This window comes from Plectropomus leopardus, chromosome 8 (assembly GCF_008729295.1).
Source record: "Plectropomus leopardus isolate mb chromosome 8, YSFRI_Pleo_2.0, whole genome shotgun sequence".
In the NCBI taxonomy this organism is placed as follows: domain Eukaryota; kingdom Metazoa; phylum Chordata; class Actinopteri; order Perciformes; family Serranidae; genus Plectropomus; species Plectropomus leopardus.
In genome coordinates, this window is record NC_056470.1 from 26,524,557 (window position 1) to 26,551,235 (window position 26,679).

Here is a 26,679-nt window from a genome sequence, read left to right on the forward strand (position 1 = left end):
AAAGATACTAAAGACCTTCAAATGCTGACCAATCAGAGCAGACTGGATGAAAATAGAGTGAGAAAAATTAAGTGTTTTTTTTTAACAATAAAGCATGCCAACATGCTTGAGTTAAAACCCAAATAGGTAGGTATGAACCTAAAAACAAGTATAATAGGTCCCCTTATTAGTTAATTTTTAATTCAATTTTTAAAAAAATTTTTTTATTTAAAATCAATCACAAAGGGCAATGACTATCACCATGCATCCACGACACCGTACAAAGACTCCATGCACAAAAATCAATACTGAAAATGTGTCCTCGTAGTTTTAACAACCCTCATCAGATATTTTAAAGTAGTAAAACCAACGAAATTACATGTTCGGGGAAATAAGGCATCCTAATCCACTTTCAGTTTGTACTTAACTGCAATAAGATCAAACAAGTTCACATGTTTGATAGACTTATTAAATTGAACCTACTATAGTGATGTTGCTACAGTCCATCTATAAATTATTTGGAGAAAAAAAACTTGAAACTCTCTCCCTTTAACCACAGCAAGAAAAGAACTAAGTATATACTATGAAAAAGCCAGTTCCTCTTGTAAACAGCAACATCAAACCAGCTTGCCTGCCATGCTTCTTCCTGTAGCAAACGGGCTCAAAAAAGAATTATTCAATAAAGATATCTGCATATGTGTTGCCAGAAACCCAGAGCCCATATTCCTGCTTACCTCCTCTCTATGCTTGACAGGATGACGTGGCATATCCAGCTTTAAGCGGGATATGGATCTGAGATACGGATGTCACAATCTGATCAAGATTCTGTTTCATATTGGCAATGAAATGAGTCTTTTCCCCTTGCCAGGGAATGTCAATCAGCCTGCTCCTGACAAGTCAAATCCGCTCTGCTGCTCCAGAATGCCAATCATGCATTCCCTTGCAGTGCTAATCCAAGCCTGCCCATCTCGGCCTGCAAATGCATTTCTCCCATTTCATTGACATGCTTGATTTGTATTTTTCCAAGTCTGACTTGTCCGGTCCATCTCTTTCTACGCTCACAGTATTGCCAGCAGCAGTCGTTGCCCTTCATTAGGTTACTAAAAGTAAAAGTAAAGTCGTCGACTTACCTCCTGGTGCCCGTGAGTGAGGGTGCAGGGTGTCTTTCGTCTTGCTTGGGGCTCTGAGGTCGTTCGGGGCAGTGGGTTTACGCTGAAGTGGGAAAGAAGACAGAAGGAAAGAGTTTAATCACACCTGCCAATCAAATTTTACCTCCCAAACACTTCCTGTGCTGCCAGAATATCATCTAATCACATGCAGTTACCAAAATTAATAGCCCTGGCTAATTATTCAGCAGCTAGCTTAGCTTGAAATGAAGATGCTATCCGACTGATTGCCTGCGTGGCAGTACTAGTGGCAGGCTTGCCCACATCAGCCATAATGTAGCTTGGCTCATTTATTACAATTAGGCAGCTGAGGAGCACGGCTAATCCAATAGGAGCCTGAAATAAAAGATGCGAGCAGATATTGTGGGCAGCAGGTGGGGTTGTGGGTGGGTGGTAGCATTAATAAAAGCTGCTAACTGAATGATAAAAAGGAAAAGGCAATAAAATAAGATATGATGGGACAATAAATAGCACCGGCGAGCTCAGACACCCAGTGATGAGAGCCAGTTTAGGATGTCTTCTGCTGACATATGACTCAATCTAGACCTTTATCGTTATTATATAACCTGTTAGGGTCATGTGGTCATGCTCCAGATATGCAATTCAAATTGCAGCTGGGAAACTTTTCTCTGACTGTCGAAACTCCATAATATGGTTTTTGTACAACTTGCACTTGCAGAGGTTTTGAAACTGAATTTAGCAATTAACGGGTGCCAAAAAAATGGGACTAAATTAAATGCACAACATGTAAGTGTACATTTGTTGGGGCTGAACATGGCCCTGGTGCTTCCTGTGCTTTCCTGGAAGTTAGAGCAGCTATATGTGGTAAAGGTAATATGACCCCATTGACAGGAGACTAAATGAAACACACGGTTACCTTGACTAAAATTACAGACTTCTCTGGGTTTGAACATTGTTAGAAACATTTGGGAAAATGTAGATACATTACTCAACAAAATATAACATTTAAATGTGGATTGTTACATATTATATGATGACTTAGTGGTGCAGATATAAAAGATATGAGGAGGATGAAAAAGAAAAGGTTATTTTTACCTGAGGTAGGACACTGTTGGAAGACTGTATCGTGGTGTTCTCATCTAAAGAGACAGAAGACATAGCAGTTAGGACAAACTGTAGTTGTGGCAGATAAAAGATGATCTCAGCCCAGTCAGAGTTCAATTACTCAACATACCCGCAGACTCACAGGCAGTGTGTTGCCTCTTGTGATGTCAGGAGAGACATTTTGCTAAGAGGAAGTGAAAGTGATGTATTATAAAATCATGTATTATGCATGGCGACATATCGGGCTACAAGTCAAGACAGACTTCAGATTAATCTCTCTGCCGTTTCAACAGCGCTAGCTCTGCTGATGTGATGAAGCAGTTTTAAAACAGACAGAAACTAATCATTTAAAATTTCTGTCCAACTCAAGAGTGGAGGAAGTAAAACAGCAAAGAACCCCTTTTTTTTCTAACACCATCATTTATCCACATGGGGGGAGGCACGATGACATCAGCGATTATACTCCAGCCCTTCAGCTCTGTGACGTTTTGTAATGGTGCTACTGAGGCTGACTAAGCTGTGAGGCCTGAGGGGATGGTTTTAAAACATCTACATTAACAGCCGGGGATCAAAATGGCCTCCTAATTTAATCCCATTTAATCCAATTACATGCAGTGCCATTCATCAGGCGCGACTAAGGAGGGTCTGCTCATGTGCGGCACACACGGTCGTGGCAGGGGTTGACCACGTGTGTGTCGGCGCTCTTGCTGATGAGGAGAGGAATGCATTCAGGTTGTGTTGTGCTCAGACAGCATCAGTGGAGTTTGAAAAAGTAGTTTGGAAAAGAATCCAACTCTGCTATAATCCTGCCAGGAATGAGGCGTCACTGAGATGCAAAGTGGTGAAGCGAGAGTATGTAGTTTACCGGGAACGCAGAAATCTCAAGCACACAAATACTGGAAATTCACACAATTACCTTTATTAGATTGGGACTCCTGGCTGGGTGGCGGGTGTTTGGTCTGTGCAGTCAGCAACAATTCATACGTGTGATCCTCCTCCTCCTCCGCAGGCTCACCTCTCTCATCAATACTGCTATTAGTATACAGGGCCTGCAGGAAAAGGCGAGGACAAAGTAGAGAGACAGAAGGTGAAGAGAAAATGCAATGACTTGGAACACTTTGCCTTTTAGCATTCACTCATACTGGTTATGTTTTGTGATCCAAACATCTCCTGCAGTGAGAAAAACAGAAAGCAGGAAAATGTTTTGGTATAAAGAAACTTCCTTTATGCTACTTCAACAAAGCCTCCTCTATGGTCGGCCACAGCTGAGGACAGGCAGGTTCTCTGTGATTTTGCCTTCACTCCTTTTCCACTTCACTTCTCCTTTCATGCCCCCGCTGCCTGTGTCTCATGCCGCACTCAATTGAATATTCATTAGGAATTCGTTTGATTTGAGCAGCGGCCGTGAAAAGAACAGTCATGAAAGGGGTCGTGGCTAAAGAGTGGCTTTGTCAGTGGCAGATAATCGTCTTCCAACAGCCGCGGTGACAGTGACTTTGTTTACATGTACAAAATATTCTGGTTTTTGCCCTTATTCTGAAAAAAGAAATATTCCTACTAGGGATGGGAATCACCAGAGGCTCCAAAATATTATTCACAATATGCTGAGTTTTGCAATAATATATGTTGCGATATGTTTAATTTATTACCTTTTTTTCAACTGTAAATTATGTCTCAGCAGAAGAAACTTCTTCAACATCTGTTTTTCTAATGAGAAATAGTTTTCAGTCTGTTGATCTCACTTCAATCATTTTTATTGCAGCAAAATGTCTCTAGTGGACTGAAAAAGCAACAGATTTTTATTATTTTCATAGAAAACCAAAAGATTTATTTTCATTTGTTATATTAATCATATAAATACTAAAAATTTATACTTGGCATCTGCGTATCGATACAAAATTGCCACATAAAAATATGATGGTCATATAATGCTGTATCGATTTTTTCCTCCTAAACTATTTACAAGGCTAATGAAAATAAATATTCCACTAATGTTCCTGTGTACCTGTAGCTGTCATACAATGATTAATGAGCCCTAACATGTTTAATCACATCAAAATATGAAAAAGTGGAAGCTGCTTGTGCCATTTTCCTCCTTTACATCAAAATAGGATTTTTTCCAAAGTTTCCCAGCAGTGTCAGACTTGTTCAACTGTAACAGCACAACCTCCCTTTTTCATTCCTTCAAACACCTCCTTAAAAAGGTCAGCATTGCAATATTTGCAAGTCTTTCAAAATGGACATTTGGGGCATGTGTCGCTACCTCAGCCTTGCAAACTGTTGGATAGTTGCTACTATACAACTAGACCATGATGACAACACAAAAAGTGTGTTGCAAACTGTGGTTATAAACCTAAATGAGAAGCATATTCTAAATGCATTGTATACACGTCCAAAAAATGCTCCTAAAACCTGAATGATACCAGCATATCCCACACTCAGTTGGAAAATAATACATTTGCAAAGAGGTCTAAGTTAAAATATATAAACAAAATATGCTGTTCAGATCTGTATCAAATTCACAATATTATCATATTCTCCAGGCCTAAATGATCCTGGCTCCTCACCTCTGAGCTCACCTCTTCGTCATGGCCAGGGCCAGGATGTGATGGGTGCACCATGCGATCTTTCTGTAAACGATCAAGAAGAGAAGATGTAATAAACTGGTTTATTACACGAACTAAGTGAAGAACTGCATTGCATCCTGACTGTGAACCACAAGATGTATGATGCTGGAGGGGTATGAGGCCTAGTGAATAGAAGACCACTATCACCCTCTAGTGGGAGTTCTGCATTTCTTTTCCCATCACACACTGTGATAAGCTTACCACTTTCATGTGTGTATGTTTGCGTGTGAGGGTGCTGACCTTGCCGGCTTCACTATCTGGCCGTCCAGAGTCCCTGTCGGAGGACTTGCCGCTGGTGAGGCTGTCCAGAGAGTGGCAAGAGGTGGCTTCAAACAGAGCCTCGTACGGGCTCTCCTCCTCAGGCCCCGGGGCCAGCCCTGAGATCAGCTCACTCACCTTCTCCAGATCCCCTGCAACACAGGACAAAATGATGCACAAGCAGGCAAAGGTCTTAGCTAAAATAAATCAAGGATGACAGTATTTTCCCTGCTCTATGTTTCCTGTTTGAAAGGCTGAGTGAATCAGCTCAAACATTTGGTAAATCGTACCCTTTTTCCGCGGGCTTGGGCTCTCCAGAGGTGGAGGGACTGGTGGAGGGGGAAGGTCAATGTCAGGGGGTTTTCCAGTCATGTGACCTGTAACAGACAAACAAGAGGTTGTATCACAGCCAGTAAATGTGAAATCAAGGGGACACTTCCCACCACACTTCTCTGTTTTCACATATTGAGTTTTCACCTAAGATGAGAGCAGCGATCTCTCTGCTCTTCTGTGAGGGCATGTCCTTGACAGTGTCCAGCGCTGTCAGACCCTTCTGGTCCACAATGTTCACATCGATACCTGAGAAAAGAGGACAGGGACATTCACGTGTAAATTAACTTCAAAAAAAGAGCCATAAGAGTTGTACACAAAATCACTTACAGAGAACCAACAAACGCACTTTTTTATCAAATCAAAAGTACTTAAATTCAAAGATCTGGATGATTCCAGATGATGAAGAGGAATTTCTATGTTCACAAAACAGTGACGATTATCGTTAAATGTTATTGTGTTGGAGTCAAAGGTGTTGATTTATGGAACAGCTTTGCTCTGTGATGCATGTGTGTTTATTCAGATTGATCTGTTCGTATTTTGTCTTAACCATTTGAAACCTGAGCAAATTGGCTTGATGTCTTTCAAAAACACTGGAAAAATTCAATGAGCAACGAGAGACAAAAATGACCCAGAAATTAGCAAACAATTAGTAAAAAGTACAAGAAAATTACCTGAAATTTTAAAAACAATAGAAGCGATAAAGACAGTTTAAAAAAAAAAAAAAAACCAACAACAATGAAATGACCTGGAAAAAAAAACTTTCATTTTTTAAAAATAATTCTGTAACATACATTTAAATATGCAGTTATGATAATAGCTTTTCCCAATCTTATTTCTGTCCAGAATTGCAGAAATTTGCTCAGGGTTCAACGGTTTCAATACTTGTGAAAGGTGGCTGAAAGCAGCATGAGCAAGGTGATGTCGCTCCAGGTTTCAAAGGGTTACTTGTTTGATTAGATCAAGGTGTGTATGGTAAATCAAGGGTTTTTTGATGGTGTTTTTGATAAAAATTAAAAAAAGGGGGTAGGATTTCATAGGTATTCATTTCCTCCTACTCCTTTCCAGACATGAAATACTTAAGGTTGCTTACTGAATATACCTGATGGGCATTCTGGTGTTGTTTTTCTTACTTATGTTTATTAAAATAAAAAAGCTGTGTTGATTAATAGCAGAGAATGATTCAAACGTTGTTCATGTAGCACTGAACTGACCTGCACTAAGAAGTTTCTGTACAACATCCGTCTTCCCAAACAAGGCTGCTTCATGGAGGGCGCTGCCTTTCTCCGTCTGAGCAGAAAAAGAAACCAGAAAGAGCCGGAGGCGCGGAGAGAGTTGAGACAGAGGACAAACACCCATGTGTGACAAGAATATGATTATTATGAAAAATTAATGCTCATGTTTATTTTTTTTTCTTCTAATGCCAGATGAATCACACTGCAACAGACAGCACCCACATTTTGGCAAAATAAACAGTGTAGGGAAACCCAGCACCCAGTCCACTTCTCGACTGACAATTATGTGGTTGAGAAATCAAAGCAGATCATTTTCCAGCTCAGAGGGCCGTGCTAATTGAAACCTGCAGGACGTCAGGCCTGAAGGACACTGGGTAGACTCTTCATCCTTGATTCAGAGGAAAAGAGGGCAGAGTAAAGAATCTCCAGACAGATGGATGGCTCAGTTTGGTGCAGAGTCAGAGCCACAGGGCCCACCAGGGGGAGCAAGGCCAGCTCTGCTTTGATACCACAGCAGTTCCTTTACAAACCGAGAGCTTAAGAGTTTAATCTCATAGCTTTAGTGGGAAGTAGCGAAAGGAAGTGCTGCAAGAACAGATTAAGTTACCCAACATGATTTCAGCCATGACAGCATATTAAGACACACTTGCAAACTGAAGCTTTTAAGTTTACACATGTATAGAGAAACACACCTCATAGTTGATGTCCATGCCGGCGTCCAGCAGCACCTCCACCACAGACAGGTGTCCGTTCCGAGAGGCCAGATGCAGCGGCGTGTGTTTCTTGGTGTTACAGCTAAGCAGGTTGGGGTGGGCGCTAAGCAGAAGCTTGACGACCTCCAGGCGGCCGTACAGTGCAGCCAGGTCCAGTGGAGTCTCAAACTTGTTGTTCCTCATGGTGGGGTCTGTCAGCTCCTCCAGCAGCAGCCGCACCACCTGGGAGTGGCCGTACTGGGCGGCACAGTGCAGCGGCGTCTCGTTGTCATTGTTCTGTCGGGGATGGAGGAGCGAGTGAGAAGCAGCGCAGGACATACACAGGAAACAAAGTGACAATCAGATGAAATTAAGCAGATAAAGAGAGAAGTGACATGGGTTGAGTCATGTTTGTTAATGAGGAAGAATAGGTGACTCAGCGGAGTCATTGTGAGAATAAACCAATCAGTGCAAAGAGCCCGTCACATTAGCAGATTAAAAGGTCATGAAAAAGCACCAATAACGATGAAGCACACAGTGAGGCCTGAGGGGGATATCTGGCAGAGTGGGGAGGGGGTGAGCCTGGGTGGAGGACTGGCACACATGCATGGACTAATGAGGACAGGTGCTGGGGATGGCACTGAGTGCCAGGGGCAGCGGGGAGCTAGCAGAGGGGCAGAGGCACCCAGACAGGTGAGACATAGGCCTCTTAAGATGTAAGAACGTCACTGTCATTGTATATTAGTTAGAGGGAGACCTGGTTCATTAGTTTTGCCCTGTCAAGATGTGCTGTCATATCTATAAGGCGCTATTGTTTCTGCTCACACATCAGAGGCAACAATCCTGATAGTTTCAGACATGAACCAAGAGAACAGAGCAGGGGGCCTCCCGAAAACGTTTCAAAATTGAAGCCTTACTTTGGAGCATTATTTAGCTCATGTACCAACTACTTATACCAGTGGGTTTGGCACCAATATACATTTTAGGTTTTCGAGTTACACAATATACCACTACCATCTTCTAGCTTAAAAAATGACACAGTCCACAGCCTTTTAAAGAAGAAAGAAAATCCCAGCGACAGGAGCAACCAGTAGCTCACCTGGTAGAGCGGGAACCCCATGTACAAAGGCTATGTCCTTGCCACAGCGGCTGTGGATTCAAACCCTCTCTCTCCCTTTCACACTACATTTGTCCAATCAAATAAAGGCATAAAAGCACCAAACCAACTAAAAAAAAAAAAAGATAATCCCATCGACAGCCAGTGATGGACTGGTGTCCTTAATGTTAAAATTATTCACATCATAGTCATTCATTCTGTGCAAAAGGGAAAATTATCTCATCCTAATAATCTCCATTGTAGTACAACTAGCTAACAGTCAAGCACACAAACAGCAATCCAAAGCAGTAATTTCAATGTGAACTCAGTAAGTGGTGCTTATTGGATCTAATGACTTGTGTGAAGAAACAAGATCAATGTCTAATAGAGTCGAGGAGCTCCAGCACCGCTGATGTCCTCTGTCAGAAAGCAGCCAGCAGGGGGCGGACCCTGCAATCCAGGAGCTGAACTGAGATGATGGCGTGGGAATACTCTCTCAAAACACACAATGACAACACGGATAGCCATAATTAACACTGTGCTGCTGGGTTTTATGTAGACACGTGGGAACAGCAGTGAAGGAAAAAAAAACCCACTATCCTGCTTAGTAGGAAGAGTGTCAGACTGGAAGACAACATTACAATCTCAGAAATGCAAATATGACTCCTGGCAATCTGCAAATAAAACCTGTGCAACCCTTCAGCTCTTTGGTTGGATTGACATATTGTGCAGAGACGGGTGTGTCAGATAACGCCAGCTATTGTGGAACCACATGCTCAGAGAGTCGGCCATTCCAGACACACAGATCCACCTACAAAGGGCTGACAGCTGGCGTGAGAGGCTCCCACATGGACACGCATGATGCCAGTTTGGGCGACTCCCAGAGGATCATGCCAGCTGTGCCACTGAAGACAGGACGTCATGTGGACGGGGGCAACAGGGGCAGTTTTAGACAGGTGTCAGTAGTCCCTTAAATGAGACTCTCTAAAAGACCTGGCGCCAGATGGGATCAGCAGGTATCTCCTTCATTGTTGGAGGGAGAGAGTGGGATTCAGACAGAGGGAGAGAGTATTGTGCTGCACTGGCTGAGCAGGTCACAGCTTGAGCAGAGAGAGGAGGCGGAGCTTGGAGAAACAACAGGACACCTGCCTATCAAAAGAGGGGACGCAGAGGCTGCCTGGGGAAAAAACAACCACTCTCCTCTTGGGTGAACTTAACTGAACAAAACAACATGAATAAAAGGCTTTAGCAGAGCCTTTCTCTGAGAACTAAACCAAAGCGACCTCTGTTTTCACTGCCTGGGTGGTTTTATTTGGGATTTGAATGCCTGTTTAGAAACAAACTCACACATGTGCGCCCTTGCGGTGAAAAAGGCCGCAAACAAAAAGAGCATGCCGTCTTTCATCTGTGACGAACCGTCAAGCATTTGTCACAGCTTTTTAGAGATTTACTCTGAGTATTAAGATGACTTCAGCATGCAAACACTGCGATGACATCAGCATGACTCACTTCCTCAAATATGCAGGTCTGCTGCTTCAGTCGTAATCGTGAGTAAATCTAGCATGCAATGATTAACATAAAGCACAACAGGCCAGTGGGAATTTTATAAATAAGTGTACTATTAAAACACAAAGCCTTATCTAGATGTACAAAAAGAGTGTAAAATGCCCAGTGGACTGATATCTTGAACTCAGTGCTTATGATCAAGTGTCTCCCCTGACAGTGTGGTGGTCAGAGCTCTACAGCTGTGTGTCAGCCAGCATCTGATGGTATTAAACACGACTGACCCGACGCTTGACTCACTTATAGGAAACGAGCTGCAATGAGACATCGAGCCGCGCCTCCTCTGATGCAAGCTTTGCTACACGTTATTCACGCAGGAGCTATTCACTACTGGGCGTCTCCAAGAACTCCCAAACATCCTGATAACACCTCCATTGCTTAGGTTTTGACAGTGGTTTGTCTTTTAAATTTAGTTTTCAAATATGCGTTCTTTTGCAAAACATAATCTGCTGACCTTCTGGGTATAAAACTCAATCCTACTGCAGACAGTGCTAATGCACAAACATTTTACTGTTTATCTCTGATTTCTGTGTCTAATGTGGAGACCAGTATTTAGTGTCACTTTTTCTGTTGAAATTGTCCTGTTAAATATACAATATTTATTTGTGGTCACATAAATAGAATAGAATAGAATGCCTTTATTGTCATTAAACAGCTGTACAACGAAATTTAAGTAAAACTGACCCATACATATAAAATACGCTTGTTACAGCAGAGTCTGCATGCATTGGTCATGTATTTAGAAAGTATTTTAACTTTCAATCAGTGTGCCTCAGATGCTTTTCATAATGCAAACCTATAACATAGTCTTCTAAATTAGGTAAGCTGGACAGTAATTGTTTTTTATTCCTTTTTTATTACTTGCCATATCCTTGAAGAGAACTTATTTTTCAATATAACGAAAAACCAGTTTCTTGCCTCTATGTAGAACTCAAACTTTATCTTATCTGAATTATTTTTGAGACCCTTCAATATTTAGCACATCGAGTGCCTCTATTTGTAATTACCATGATCTCACCGTGTCGGCATCAACAACCAGGTACAACTTTCTGTGTAGAGTTGGCAGACGCCAGATTTCAGAAAGATTTGTGCTGATTTATTCATTGGAAGCCACTGAAATATCATTCTTTTAGATGGAAGTCACAACTTGAAAAACAACAACTTAAAAACAAATCTACTCTACAGCTACTGTGGGCATAGCAGCATTGTATGGTATCCACATCAACAAAAACACAAGAATGAAAGTTGGCATTGTATGTTTCTGCAACACACTGATATGTAACATCTTTACATTATTATCCAGCACATATGTTGATGTTGTTTACATTACAAAAATGCTGCAGTTAATGTGTAGTTATGTTTAAACAAAAAAAAAATCATGTTTTGGCTTAAACTTAAAAACAATAGTATTTGCTGGCAAAATCGCTGCTGGAAAAAAATGCAGATGACTTCCTAAAAACAACCTTTTTTGTGGCACAAAAATAGCTAGAAATGCACTGATGCCTCACAAAAAAACAACAACTTTTATTGGCAAAATCACAGCCAGAAATTTCACTATTGTCTAATTAAAAGACACCTGCTTTTGGTTGAGGGATTGCCGCTGGACATGCCACTGAGGTCTTGCTAAAAAAACACCCACTTTTGGTGGCACAATTGCTGCTGTAAATGTCTTGTTTGAAAACGTCTGTATTTGGTGCCCCCATCGCACCAGGAAATGCCGCTGATGTCTCACTATAAAACACCCACCTTTGGGGGAAAAATTGCTGCTGGACATGCCATCGATATCTCACAAGAAAACACCCAATTTAATGGCAGAATCTGTGCTGGAGATGCGGTGATGTCTTGCTAAAAAATAACTGTTGTTGTTGTCTGTTGGTCTTAAACAGTGTCTGCAGTTTAGCAGCAGTTGTGCTTAGGTGTCAAGCCGTCCCCTCCCCCTCCTCATGACAAAGTCAGCTCATATACATGTACTTATGTCACTTTAGAAACGTTGATATGATATGTATGACACATAGAAGTGTAACATATCTGCGGTATACAGAGTAGTACAGTGTCAACATTTTCTTCTGGTGACCGGGCTGCCCTCTTACAAGAATGTGGGACAATCATCAAAGTGATTAAAGAAGAGTAAACTTGGCATAAGGAGAACTAAAAATGGGTAGCCTGGTTTGCAACTAATTTTGGCATCCCGGCAGCCCTGCAGCAAAAAAAAAAATCTCAATCCAAAACATTATTAAAATGAATTAATTTGTGATTTTCAGTGCAACTCTTTCCTATCCTTACATAAGAAGTACTCAGTGAGTTGCAGCATGAAATCTCACTCTATGAAAGAACAGGATCAGCCTTATCTCCACTGTACCACCACGGGCCACGTGAGCAGTCAGACAATCATGTACTAACAAGACAGAGCTCTGAAGGCTATTGCACAAAATGGCACCAATGACTTGCAGCCTTGCTGGGAAAGAGATTAGAATTCATACAACACGGCCAAGACTTCCTGGACAGAACATGTTTTTATGAAAATCCTGTCTCTGCTGCGGTGCTACAGACAGCATCAAACCCCATCCAGATTTAGACATCAGTGCATGTCGAACAAGAAGAGATTAAGATCTCTGCTGGTGTCTGCCGCTGATTGATAAACCCTGTCCTAACCAGGAACATCTGGAGATTATACTCCATTGTGCTTTCATGCTGCAGAACATTCAGAGCGAGGGGGGAAAGAGGCGCACAGTGACGGAGAGAACAGAGGATGTTATGATTCTCACAACCTGGGGCCGGGAGATGGTAACACGGTTTGACTAGCGACCTCTGTCACGTGACGGGCTGGCTGGCTGGCAGCGGAGCGAGGCAGTGGTTACGTCACCCTGGCCCCTGGTCGTGGTAGTAGTAGTGGTGGGAGGTGGTGGTGGAGGAGGAGTGGGCTGAGCAGCTGTTGCAGCTAGTATGCCAAAGGGCTGCCCATGCTCGTTGCATGCCCGCATCCGCCGTCACTATCTGACATCCTGATGCATGCACACATGCAGTTTTTTAGTATTTAACAATTCCAATTTGTTGCAAAGCATTAAAGACAGTTCATTACATGTTCTAAAAAATATTTAAAAATCTGGGCTTTTTAAATTTTCAAAGGAACAAAAGTATAAGCACTATTTCAGCACCTGATAAACAGTGTATAAACAGAAATAGGGACATTTTATGTGCAACTTCTGCTATGAAGACACATTTATATAATCATAGATGTAATTTGTTCTCATTCTATACACCAATCTCCAAAAAATGGTGCCCACATGAGTTAAAGTTGTTGACAATCACATTAATAACATTTGCTGGTTCTATATTCCCAATGTTACGTTTTGCGGCTTTTCTCCTTTTAAAAAATATCATTTTATTTTGTCTTGTCTTTGGGAAAGTGTTTTGTGATTTTTTATCGTTATCTGATATCTTGTAGAAAAAAGTAGTGACTGATTAATCGATGATGAGGCTCAAATATTTGCAAAAAGAAAATCATATTTTGACATATTGCACCAGCAATATCATTAGTTGGAATGGTGTTTTGTTTTTGTTTTTTTAGATTATATATAAGTACAGTTCAAGAGAGTCAGGAAAGTTGGGAGAGAGAGGGGGGAATGACATGCGGCAAAAGGCCACAGGCTGGACTCAAACCCGGGCCGCTGCAGAAGCCTCAGGCATATGGTGCACACACTCACTAAAAGAAATAGCAAAAATGATGATGATGTAATATTTGCTGAAGTATGAACCAAATAAGCACATTCTCTTATGCCTGGAATACAATTTGTAGACCGGAGTATTTCTGTAGCACCAAAAATTCTTCCTTTTTAAAGGTATGTTGTAACACATTTCTATCAAAAAAAGGTATCTCCTGCAATTTCTATATTTTTTATACTATTTTTGATTAATTGTTCAGCCCTAAAGAATAATGCAAATAATTGATAGTCGCAGCCACGTATTTCTCTCCATACGTGAGGAACCATATAAATAGTGACCCCAAAAGTGTTCTTTCCGAAATGCACAGTAGCAATAATGTAAAGGCTGACTCTAATAGTGGATTTTTATTTGGACACTGTCACACATTCCTGAGTTAACAGACCTTGCAGTCCTATAATGAGATGAATGTCTCGCTGGCTTCCTGCCACAGACCGTAATTCTCTGTACAGTGGACGTTTTCTAGCTTTTGCAGAGAAGATTAGTTTCCCCTTCATATTGAACTTGACTGAATGGGACTTTCCAAACATTACTAACCTAAAAGCTTTAACGATCTTAGATAGCAACTCTGCAACTAAAACTCTCCTCCAGTAACAAAGGCTCCAACTGCCACACCATAAGACACACCCTGAAATTTGCAAACATGAATGCATGACAATGGATAATTCCTGGTCCTTCTGTTAAATAACAACACGTCCCCTCAAGGGGTCCTGTGATGTGCTTCAACCATTTCTTGGCACGACAGAGACGAGAACACGTCCTGGAGGACGAGCAGAGAGCGGAAGGTAAAGGGAGGGGCGTATGATGGTGTTGTTGCGGGAAGAGCTGGACACTGAAGTGACAGACAGAGGGGATAAATGAGCGTGCTGGCAGACTGTGAGCGCTGTGCTCAGAGGAAGGAGGGGAAACGCTGCACCACTGATAATGAGGTGACCAAGTTTGAAGAAATTACTTCTGCTGCTGCCATCAAAACTTTTCCTACGTCAGCCCTCAGACAAACTGCACACCAAGACGGACAGAAACACATACAACCCATTTTCAGTCCGAGCGTATAGCCACCCAAAACCAAAATATTTAGACTTTATTCCTGAGCGTCCGTTTATCCTGTGTGAAATTGTCCTGGTTAACTTACAGCACACGGTGGAGTTCACATTAACGGCAGAGCGCCGTGACATCTGAGCCGGGGTCAGAGGAAGTCATCTAAACATATATCGTATTAGACATGTGACCTATATAAGAAGATGAAGCGAGTGTGAGAGGTAGCGTGATGTGAGTGCGGGCAGACTAGAGGCTATATCTTATTATATCTGTAATACACAGAAAGGATGGTAATTAACAAAATGAGGTCAATGAAGGCGTTCATAACAATGGTCTAATAAGGCCAGCGTTCCTATAAAAATTCAGTCGTCTCATTTGAAGTTATTTTATATGCTGAACCTTTAACGGCTCAGATTTTCAGATTTATTTATACAGGAAAGCACTTAAAAGTAAGATCAGGTGTTGTATTTAACTGGTTAGACTAAAACTGGCGTTAAGCAGGTTCCTGTTCAGTAGCGCATAATTCGATGATAATAATTAGAAAGTCATTACAAAGTCATTAGTTAGATGAGGTTATTCTTTGCGTCGAATACAGTACAATTTGGCATTTTATTTTTTATTACTGATTAATTTACAGGTTATTTTACCAATTCATTGTCTTTAAATTTCTAGTGTCAGTTCAACACCCAAATATATTCTTTTTATTCCTTTATTTTATTTGGAGTTGGAACCAGACAATTTACAGTTTACTTTAGCAGTTAATATATTCAGAGCTAAATGATTAGTCTATTAGTTAATCAGTTGAATGACAAGAAATTAATCAGAAACTACTTTAATAATTGCTTCATTATCCAATGTATTCTTTTTTTTGGCAACAATGTGAAGATTTGTTGCCAAAGAATGATAATTTGGTTTTTTTTTTTTTACTGATGGTCGAATAAAATTAACAATAATAATAGTAATAATGATAATAATAAACATTTTATAATAATAATATTATTATCTGTTTGTACATTTCTATTTCAATATGCACTGAACCTCTGTAACCTCAGTATTCAGCTGGCTGGTCAGTCCAGGTCAGGTCCTGTGGTTCTCCACTACCGAGGCGTCTGAAACATCAAAGCAGCTCACACCCAGGAAACCATCAGCAGGAGAGAGCACAGAGGTATAATGAATAAACATTGGTCTGCTCTGCTTCCTGGACCAGGATGACAGAGAATTGGACCGAGTCCAGTTTGCTTCCTCCAGTGTCCCTGAAGGCGCCACTGAAGCCTCGATCCTCCTCGAGTCCCGCACCCCACTTAAAGCCTCATCACACACCGTTCGTGTCTGTCTGTCTCCCTCTGCACAAACACCACATCTCTCCACTGGGTCACTCACCACCACTGTACCGTGACACTGTTACTATGACAACGTCCCACCTCTTCCTCTCCTCAGCAACGCTGGCACAAACTGGGAGGTGGGGGAAAGAGGAGGAGGGGCAAACACACCCATTTACACACTTACACAGACAAGCATGGCATGGAAATCTCTCTTTGATGGTGATGCAAAGAGACCTGTACACTGAAAACCTCCCATCCTCCTCCTCCTCTGGTCCCAGAGTGTGATGAGAGGCAGGAAGCACCCCGCCCACTCAGTCACATGACGCCATCAACCATGACCATAACCAGGGCCTGAGCATCCACACTGCATCAATCTCTCTGATTTATTCATAACAAGGCTTCAATTATTCAGGCGCGTGACCAGGTAGTGGTCCCCAAACTATCCGGAAAGTGTTTAAATTAAGACATCATCTATAATCTCGGCCATACCTCAAGCCATAAGACTCAATGTTAAATCCATCTAACAGACTAAATGGGGAAAAAAAGACAGTGAGACTCCAGCAAAATTCACACACCAATATATAGGCTAGCAGCTTTAAAGAAAGTCAGCCTTCCCGTCCAAACGCTAAGAAGATTAGACCAAAGGAAACACGACAATGTTCAAAAATAGTGTTCAGCTTTATCTACAGGCCTGGGTGGGTATCCAGCTCTGCCAGCTGAAAACTGAATTGTGCAGCCATCAACATGTGTGCACCACCCGCTGCTCTAACTTTGAGGGTGACGCTGTCAGAGACACTGTCGGCTCTGTGGTGTGTGCTGAGCAGCCGCCTCCTCATGTAAACGTGCTGCGACTGGGGCTTTCCTGGGTAGCTGAGTGCTATGAGGATGGTGCTCAAAGTGAATCATAGAGACAGCTGATGGAATATTGTTTGAACTCCAGATAAGACACATAAATGAGAAATAAAGAGTAAATATCGGGTTCATCCTCTTGTTGTTTTTTCCCAGTGGGACCGACATTTTTTTACCCAAATGGTTGGCTGGCATTTAAATCTGGAGGTCAAGTTTTTGAAATATTTCAGTCTGTTCCAAACCGAGTGACGCTGGCAGCATGGCTAAAAATAAAAGAACATTTCGTTTATTACAGCTTAACAAATGGTAGGTTTTTCCTATGAGTATTATAATAAATGGGTTTTGTAGCTACGGGTCAGACTGGATTGAAGTAACTTATGTTCACAATTTCTCATGCAGTCATTGAAAAAATAATTCATCAGAAGTGAAAATAACCAGAAGCTGCTGCACCACACAATTCATCAATTCAGCACTCAAACTGTTACAATACACAACCAACCAGTACCCAGCAGCCAACAATACAGAGACTTCCTGTAAGCTAATCCATTTGTCAACTTTCCACTGTTGATTTTTTAATACCATAATGGTCGTTGTAGCTCTAATTGATAGTGTGGTTTGCTAGCAGTCAATATTTTCTCCTAATGCTGGCTGTGTGGTGCTAACAACTTCACTGCTTCAAGTTGCACATTACACAAGTTTTCATTACCTATTTACTCAGATTTTAACACCTCCAGAACACAAATAAATAAATAAATAACACACAGACTCACAAAGTATCTATGGTGGCCCTTAGAGGACATTTACTGAACTTTCAAGGGCATTTAAAGCATTTAAAGCCTTCTCGACCCTGATCAAAGGGCAGGTACAACAGTACTGTAACACGTGAGCAGATCACCTTATGAGACAGAGGGCATGTTGTAATACTCAACACGCTCAGGTTGGGTACCATTTATATGTCTCATGATATACCACTGTTGACGATAACCATGATATTTAAAAATGAAATATTGATCATGTTAATAATACATATATGATAATATGTAAATAATATTTACATTTTTGCTCTGTCTCCCTCCACAAAGGCCATATGGTTGCATTATTTCTTTCCATTAAATGTATAATAATCGTATTTTTTTTGTACGCTTTTGGAGAGTTGTGGTTATTCTCTTTCTACCTCCCTTCGGATTTTGAGTTTATTTAATTTGCCAAAAAAGAGACAAAATGCACCATAACTGTTACAGTTGAATTAGACCAATGGCATTTTTAATAACTTTCTCTATAGTTTTTGCAATAATATCATAACTGGGAATTCTTCTGGAAACAATAATTGTGCCCATTTGGGTACTTCACTCAGCCTCCAATTTTAAAAAAAATTCAAAATGAGTCCAAATTTCTGAGTTTCATTATTTTTACTTGGAACAATTTTGTATTTATTCAGAACATTTTTATAATCCTCAGGTAGGATGTGTTGCAAAGGCCAATTTTGCATTTCAAATTACAAATACTAAACTGAGCAATGGTTGTGTTGTTTTTTGAAAAGTGTAACCACACTTGCTTTCAGCTCGCCATTGACCTCCGTGTTTAGACCGCAAGTGTGTCAAACGTGTCGCACACACCTCAACAGAGAGCTTCCCATTTTCATCTATATGGCTGTGTGAACCGGGGTTGTTCTGAAATGTGTTCCCCCTAATGGCGTTTCCATCCAGTTAATGTGTCTTGCCCCCTTGGTGATAAGGGTTAGGAATAACGTTTGGTTCAAGTTTAGGTAGAGTGAACACACACATCGCGGGTAAAAAATCTACAACGTAACACCCACCACAGAATCGTGTCTCAGCTGCATCACATTTGTAACCACAACCTCAAGTGTTTATTTACCCTGCAGGTCTATTTTTTTCAACAGTATGCTCATAATGGTGAGGTTGATGCCCGGGATAAAGGCACTGATTACATATATTTATCTACATTTTGCAACCTGCTGTGTATGAACAGAGCCAGAGAAAACCAAGGTCTCACAGCACTTTTGCCCAGCAGCTGGGAAGCTTGGGAGATATTGAGGCGCTGCAGTGTTTGCTCACGGGCAAACTGGATCCTACACTGTACATTTACTGCCACTAGACAACATCAAGGTAACCTTTCCTTCTGCTATGATCGCCAAGACCTGTCTGCCCTGAGTGCAGCCACTGTCTCCTTAAACCACACACTCACTGCCCACACACACTATACACTGCGCTGTCAGGTCCTGAAATTTGGCACAGTTTGATTTAAAGTGAATCTGTAATTGCTAGTGCTGACGTTAATCAGTTTTTTCCCTTAAAAGTACAGAGTTCGTAGCAAACCCTGTATCTGAATTAAGTTGGAGATCACAGGCGAGCATGAGAAAAAAGCCAGAGGACAGGGATCTACTGATAGTCGGTGAAATTAAAAGCTTCCCCGTATCTCTGCAGCAGAGTGTCCCCGCAAGCAGCAGCAGCAACAAACCAAACCCAAGCACAGCAAGACAACACAGCAGTAAAGCAAAGAGGCACTGCAAAAAGGAAATGTTTCAGCAGCACTGTGTACACACCTTGGCATTAATATAGGGGTCAAAGGGCCCACAGCGTTTGAACTCTTTATGGTCTACAGAGCTCTGGGAGGAAGAGAAGATAGGCCAATGGTTTTGGTTCAGACAAGCAATGAACAAATGAATGATGATCACAAATGAGTCAAACTAAATAAAAAGGGAAAACAAAATCAGAGTTGAGTTAATGAACAATCAGATGTCATGATCAGGCAGGGAGAAATGACACAAAATGAGATATACTGCATATATATATATCACATAGGTGATTTTTTTTTTTTGGCTTGTTTGATAAAATTTAATGGTTCCAACTACATTATATGGAGCTCATAATGGTTCATTTCTCCTCTTCCCACACAGGACAGGCCAGAGATGGAGCCGGTCTGGAGGCTGTCTGTGTAGTAAAGCATCCAAACAAAATATGAAAACATACGTATGAGTTGAAACTGTTAAAATGGTTAGGGGGGAAAACAAGCACTTCTCACACTAGCACGGCGTCAAAGCACTTCAGGTACCACAGTAGAAGTAAGACTCACGATGCACGGTTAATGCGTTCTGGTCACAATCTTTTCAACATTCACTTTGTTCAAATACAGTACAGAGCATGCCATGCTGAACTAGAATTAGAAATATCTCCACGTGGCATTTTGTTGCTTTAATTGGCCTCCTTGCTTGTGGGAAAATGATCGACTTCCCACAGCTGCTGACTTAACAGTTACAACTGTAATTGTGAAACTACAGGAGGTCAACAAACGCGCTGAAGAGCAAGTTTCTGTTTTACTTTAAAAGACGACCAAATGCGTCTGCAACGTACACTAACTCATATTCTTACATTAATAAATTTAATAAAAGTGCAGTCTTAACAGTTCAGCGTGTAGGATTTAGGGGGCTATATTGGCAGAAATGGAATATAATAGTATAAGTATGTTTCCTTCAGTGTATAATCACCTAAAATTAAGAACTGTTGTGTTTCCGCTACATTTAAAAAAGCTGCTACATAGGAAGCGGGTCCTCATTTATGGAGATCGGCATGTTGCTCCACCATGTTTTCATGTTTTCATGTTTTCGTGTCAACCACTGCACTAAGAAGCCCCTCAGCAATGAGCAGAACAAGAGTTACGTTGATTTGTGATGTGAAACTGCTTTAGTCAGTGTTTCTAGCAGTTTAAATCACTGGGTCTAAAGAAAACCTCCTGAATGTCCAGATCTCTAATTATCAGAGAAAAAAGGTGAGCACACATTAGCATGTTGGTCGAGATGCCAAACAGAATCCGAAATACACAAGTTGTATCATGAAACTGCTTTGTTAAGTGTTTTTACCCGTTAAAATCACCGGGTCTGTTTGTTTTGGAGATGAAGAGACCTTTGCAGGTAATTCTGATAAAAACCTCCTGAACAATAAACACTGAAGTAATTCTAACCAGGAGAAGTTTCAGCTGGTTGCAATCTGCAAACCTCATAGCTAGACGCCACCAAATCCCCCTAAATTTTACACACTTCGCCTTTAAAGAAGGGATTATTTTTCTCTGATAATCTAAAACCCAGATATCCAGGAGGTTTTCACCGACAGCTGAATTATCCCCAGAGGTCTCTCCCTCTCCAAAACAAATAGACTCTGGATTTTAAATCATTAAAAAAACTGTAGAAAAAAAGCAGCTGTTTTGAAAACAAAACACCAATGGCCTTATCTAGAGCCAGTGTTTGGTTTGTCTGTTCTGGGCTACTGTAGAAATATGACGATGTCTGTGGACGAGGACCTGATCCCTATGTGGACATACGTAACGGCTCATTCTACGGTAACAAAACAACAAGGTGATTACACTCTAAAGCAAACATACTTTATTATATTCCATTTCTGCTGATATATCCTCCTAAATCCAACACACTTGACGTTTAAGACCGAAACTTTAAGACCAAAAAACACACACACACACACACACACACACACACACACACACACACACACACACACACAGACAACCACAGAAGAGTAAATGCAGCGGCAGACCTGCTCGTTGAGTTTGGGGTGCGAGGGTCCTTGGTGAATGAGCAGTTTGACGATATGTTCGTCCCCCTTCCACGCAGCCAGGTGGAGAGGGTAGCAGCCCTTGTTGTCGGCGATGTTGGTCAAGGCCTCGTTTCGTAGCAGTGCCTCCACCACCTCGCTGCAGATGAAGGAAGGGACCACACTAATGAATACACACGGCCTCAGCAAACAGCCAATCAATAGCTTTATTTTTCCCAGTTGGACAATTGTACGTGAGGGCAGACCTCATTTAATGCAGAGCATAAACAGAGGAGCTGAAGCACAGTTTCTCCCAAATCCCAGAGTTATTTATCATTGATCTACCTGTGTCCATTTAGGGCAGCGTGGTGGAGAGGGGAGTATCCAGTGCTGTCCACACAGTTCACATTGGGGCCTCTCCAGATGCTGTTGAAAAAAAGGATTGATTAAGTTTCCATAATCAACACATTTTTACCAAGACATTTCCATGATTTTTCCATGACTTTAAGGCAAAGTTTCAAGACCATTCATTCTCTGAAATCACTGACATTCACTGAATGACATTCACTTCGACGATCACTGATGCTCTTTATCAGTCCTTTTTCAGTACAAGGAAATGGGTTTTTATAATATATTAAAAAATGAATTCAGAAAAGGATTAGAACTGAATATTTAAATATAATATAAGTACTGATCGTTATTTATGAGAGGGGAGGGGGTGGTGCAAAAAGGGGGAGGCATGTCAAATAATTTTTAACCTCTGGGGAGAAACTTTTTTTTTGTTTTTTTTTAGCTTAAAGGAGGGGCAAACAGCTTTAAATGTCTGTATATTGTATTTATTTTAATGCTGAATTTTAAAGAAAACATGCCTTCCAAATCCTTCTTCAAAAATGTTCACTGACATTTTTAAAGTAAAACATTGTCCATTTTTTTTCTTTTTTCCTCAAAAACTTTTGGTGATTTTAAAAATATAAGGTAATTTCTTTTAAAATAAAAAATTATGCCATTTATCACAGCCAGAAATTGTAAAAACAGACATTATCATTGGATTTTCAAATTTCCAACAGTCCTTGAACACACCATGTGATATTATGCAAGTTTGTGAAACAGATTTCCATAACTTTTCCATAACTTTCAGGGTATATTTAGTTTTCCAAAGGTTTTACAGGCCTGGAAATTGCTATTTTAAAAATTCCATGACTTTTCCAGGTTTTTTTTATGACCGCACTAACCCTGCATAACACACACACCACACACACACACACTACACCACACAAACACTAGCCTATCCCTCTGTAAACTCTCTAACTGTGGGTGTGACGGATTGTGTTGTGATTGCTATCTCAGTGCCCCTCAGTCTCTCACAGTTCACATCAACTCCACGTACACACAGGTGGGGGCGTAGGTTTCTCTGTCGAAAAACATGTGAGAGGACGGGAATGAAGAAGCACAGGCCAGCTGAAGCTCGAACCACAATACCAGGAAGTAAACTATCACCACTGAGCAGCAGCAGCCAACATGAGCTTATTACGTCTAATTTACAGTAACTCAACACAACCTCAGCCTGATTGTTCCAGGCAAAGTGCTGCAGTCGAATGGGCTTTTGTTTTAAGCACCAACAAACAAAGCTTTGGGACACAGCCTAAAAGCATGCAAGGGTTAAGTGTGAGGTAGGCCAGCATTAGCGCGGCACTTTCCTTCACTGGAGCTGAACTCAGCTGTCAGCTCAGATTGGTTTGTTTCTTTTAATTTGCAAAGAGCGCTGTGGAGAGGAGGAAAGAGAACGACGATAGAGGGGAGGGGGTGGGAGTAATTTAAGAGGCTAAAGGATGTGTGGTGAGATGGAGTGCCAGGGCTGAGATGTGAGGCTCTCTGAAAGACCTTAAGACATCCTAAATAAATCATGCGACATGGAAATCCCAGCACTGGTGAACCAAATAACTGCGAGTCATTTGCCAAACTGAAAGAGAATGGGAGCAAAAGCAGTGGGGCTCACAGAGAATCAATCATGAATGGGAGAAATATATTTCACTGGAGCTGAACTCAGCTGTCAGCTCAGATTTATATATATATATATATATATATATATGACTCTTTATTTAGCTTTTGATATATTATAGAAAGCTGTCTCAAAATCAGTGCACACTGATTTGACATTGGGACAGTTTCATGAATTATAACTGGCTTGGATTTTTATGCGAGCTAGAAAAGTAATTTCTACGAATAAAGCCTTAAGAGAGAGAACTCCACAAGGGAAAAGAACAGCAGGACGGGCCATTTGTAAATCTTTTCAGTGACTATGTTTACAAGCTTTCTTATTCCACTATTATTCCAAATATGCCTAAATTTCAATTTGATACAGCAATAAATGAACAGCATACTCTGTTTGTATATTACAGATTGAAGCCTTTTTCTGAATGCAGCATTTTCTGATGATAACACGTGAGATAAGCCTGTATTATCCATGTTTCAGGAACATTTACTGAACATGTAACACATTCAAAATGTGCATTTCAGCTGGGGTTTTTACTGCAGTTTGTCTCTCGCCCATTTGCGGTCAGCTTTGTGTGTTATACACAAACCAGCTAATGAACAGTTTGCAAGGACAGGATAGAGATGCATGCCCATCAACAAAAGCCCAACTCTATACATAAGAAGTAAATCACCTACTTTTACACATTAGAAACTACACTCCACTTTATGTCCTTTCGCTCAAACATGCAGCCCAAAGTCTTTCACATAGCAAAATTAATAACAACACAGACACAATTTAAACTTTTGAAACCTGAGCAAATTGGCTTGATTTCTTTCAAAGACATGGGAAGAAGGCAATGACCAACTTGAGAAGAAATTACCAAAACATGGAGCAAGGAAAGAAAAAGGAAAGTAAAAAAAAAGAAGAAAACAAACAAGAAAATTATTTTTTTTCCTTTTTAAATAAATAACAATATTTATGTTATATCAGTTTAATATATAATTAGGATAAATATAATTATAGTTTTCTGGTTAGAACCAGCAACCCTGGCTTGTTTTTAATAATTTAGTAAATCTATTAATTCCTTGCAATTTCCTGAACATTGCTTGCTCTAAGCTGCTCTGTCTTTGACAGAAATCAAACCACCTGAGAGCGGCACAAGAAAAGCGATGTTGATTTCAAAGGGATAATGGATAACATTAATAAAGTTTTGTAAGACTAGAAAATTACAACAATAAAACTATTTTAAAAATTGGATAAAATGAAGTAAAAAAAACTGTATTATTATACTTAGAAATTAAAAGACAGATTAAACTGTTTTATTTTTAAAAATACAGAAAGCTTGCCATTCTAATATATTGAGATAGTGATAACAGACTTTCAGATACGCAAAAATATTTCCACGCCCTCTTGCTCAAAAAGCTGACTGAAGGAATAAAAGACAAAGGTGATAAAATCCTATCCCAATTCGGTTCCACTTTTCCATGTTTTATCGTGATTAAGACACATTAGGGCACGTTAATCTGATTAAGCATGGCTGCATGTAAACAGAAATATTAGCGGGTCGCATATTTTCATTAACCATGTAAACAACTTAGCAAGAATATTGTCTTTTCCTTTAACAGGGATATTTTGTGCGTGTGCAGGGTTCATAACACGAGCTCACGAGACACCACAGGAATTGATCCATGTGTGAACGGCAGCAGGGTGCTCAGCCTCCTCATATCAGCTTCGGTGCCACTGTGTGACTTTGCTGCTCGTTTTTGTCGCAGTAATGGCTGTTTTGCCCCCCTAAAATACATCTCCTATAATAGCTCAGAGAGCAGCCTGCAATTACACAGTCAGAGCCGTCTCATTAAATAAGTGTCTTGGAGGGCTCCATCGCCTGCAGAACAATGGGCCTGACAGAGCACAGACACACAGGGATGCACCACTCTACTAGTCATAACCTAAGCCGTTTATTCCTTACAGCAGGCCTTCTGGGTCTCATCTCACCGAGTCAGGCAGCCATGAAGACATGGGACATCAAAAGCAGGGCGTGCTAGGAGCAAATACTACAGTGGGAAAATGTGGTGGGAGGAAATGCTGCAGATTGATAAATTTCTGTCAGAGAGGGGGAAAAATGTGCGAGCTATGATTGTGTCAGCTCTTAAGGCATTGCACACACACAAACACTTCCTCTTCATTCCTCCCGAACCAGTAACCAAATTTGTAGTTAAGAGTACAGAGACGCTGCCTTGTGCATGGCCGCTGAACACATCAAAAGGGAAAACTGAGACAGAAACAGACCTCTAGTTGCTGTCCTAGATAAAGAGTTATGTAACGGCTTACAGAAAAAAGCCCATAAACAAATTAACATAAACATGAACAGAGCGGCGACTACGACTGCAGAATTTAAAAAATTCGGGCATAAGGCATTAACGACTAATGGAGTGAGGCATGAAGGCTTGACATGGGTTTGGAAACCTGATTTTTATGTGTAAATATTAGTGCATTTTCTCTGGGTTTTTAAGACATTGCAATATAAAAGTCAGTCTATGTTCTGCAGGGCTGTCCCAAATACCAGTTTTTGGGCATCGAAGCTTCAGTAAAAAATATCCGGGATTAATCAAAGATTTAAGGGGGTGAGACGAGAGAACATTTTTTGAAACACTTTTTAGTCCATGCATCTAAAATAACAGGAAAATTATGGACTTGCAGGTTGAAGTATAGAGATCTCCTGGGATGACAATTTTCTGCAGGTCAAAGCGGAAGCTAACTTGGCCCCGTTTCCCTTGTCAAAATGCCTATGGGATTTTTCCACGGGATTTTGGTTTATTGCAGAAAATAAACTATTTTTATTCAGCAAACATAATCTTCACAAATCTTAAGCGTCACTACAGACCTTATTTCAGGCTTTTAACCTATAACCCATTCCAAAAAAAAACAATGACTTCTAGACTCATTCCTCTATTAGCCATAAATAGATAGAAAAAAATAATGCTTTAGCCATAAATAGATAGGAAAAAATAATGCTTTGCTTTTCAGGTGATTCACAAAGTTTGTTCTAGATTTGTGGCATGCCAATTTCCTTTGGCATTTCTGGCACACAGCTCTTTGGGGGTCATCTTCATACATTTTGTAAAGACGCTCGACTTTTTTGGATATTGTGTTAAGAGTAAGGCTGTCAAGATCGATTAAATATCCTTCTGTCTCAGAATAA

General features: G+C 40.7%; 1 protein-coding gene across 11 annotated transcripts in view; it reads right to left on the minus strand.

Moving 5' to 3' along the window:
- LOC121947545 (ankyrin repeat and SAM domain-containing protein 1A-like) overlaps positions 1 to 26,679 on the minus strand; it is a 91,238-nt gene that overhangs the window by 51,526 nt on the left and 13,033 nt on the right. For 7 of the 11 annotated variants that reach the window (XM_042492639.1, XM_042492637.1, XM_042492628.1 and 4 more), the window contains exons 2-13: positions 21,848 to 21,928; positions 21,506 to 21,662; positions 19,504 to 19,566; positions 7,353 to 7,649; positions 6,640 to 6,715; positions 5,573 to 5,674; positions 5,386 to 5,472; positions 5,078 to 5,247; positions 4,778 to 4,840; positions 3,127 to 3,259; positions 2,202 to 2,245; positions 1,110 to 1,191 (exon numbers count right to left, since the gene is read on the minus strand). In XM_042492639.1, coding sequence (XP_042348573.1) covers positions 1,110 to 1,191; positions 2,202 to 2,245; positions 3,127 to 3,259; positions 4,778 to 4,840; positions 5,078 to 5,247; positions 5,386 to 5,472; positions 5,573 to 5,674; positions 6,640 to 6,715; positions 7,353 to 7,649; positions 19,504 to 19,566; positions 21,506 to 21,662; positions 21,848 to 21,928 — 1,355 coding nt within the window. The remainder of the gene's footprint in view (positions 1 to 1,109; positions 1,192 to 2,201; positions 2,246 to 3,126; positions 3,260 to 4,777; positions 4,841 to 5,077; positions 5,248 to 5,385; positions 5,473 to 5,572; positions 5,675 to 6,639; positions 6,716 to 7,352; positions 7,650 to 19,503; positions 19,567 to 21,505; positions 21,663 to 21,847; positions 21,929 to 26,679) is intronic. The other 4 variants (XM_042492638.1, XM_042492631.1, XM_042492640.1 and 1 more) reach the window with 2 other exon arrangements.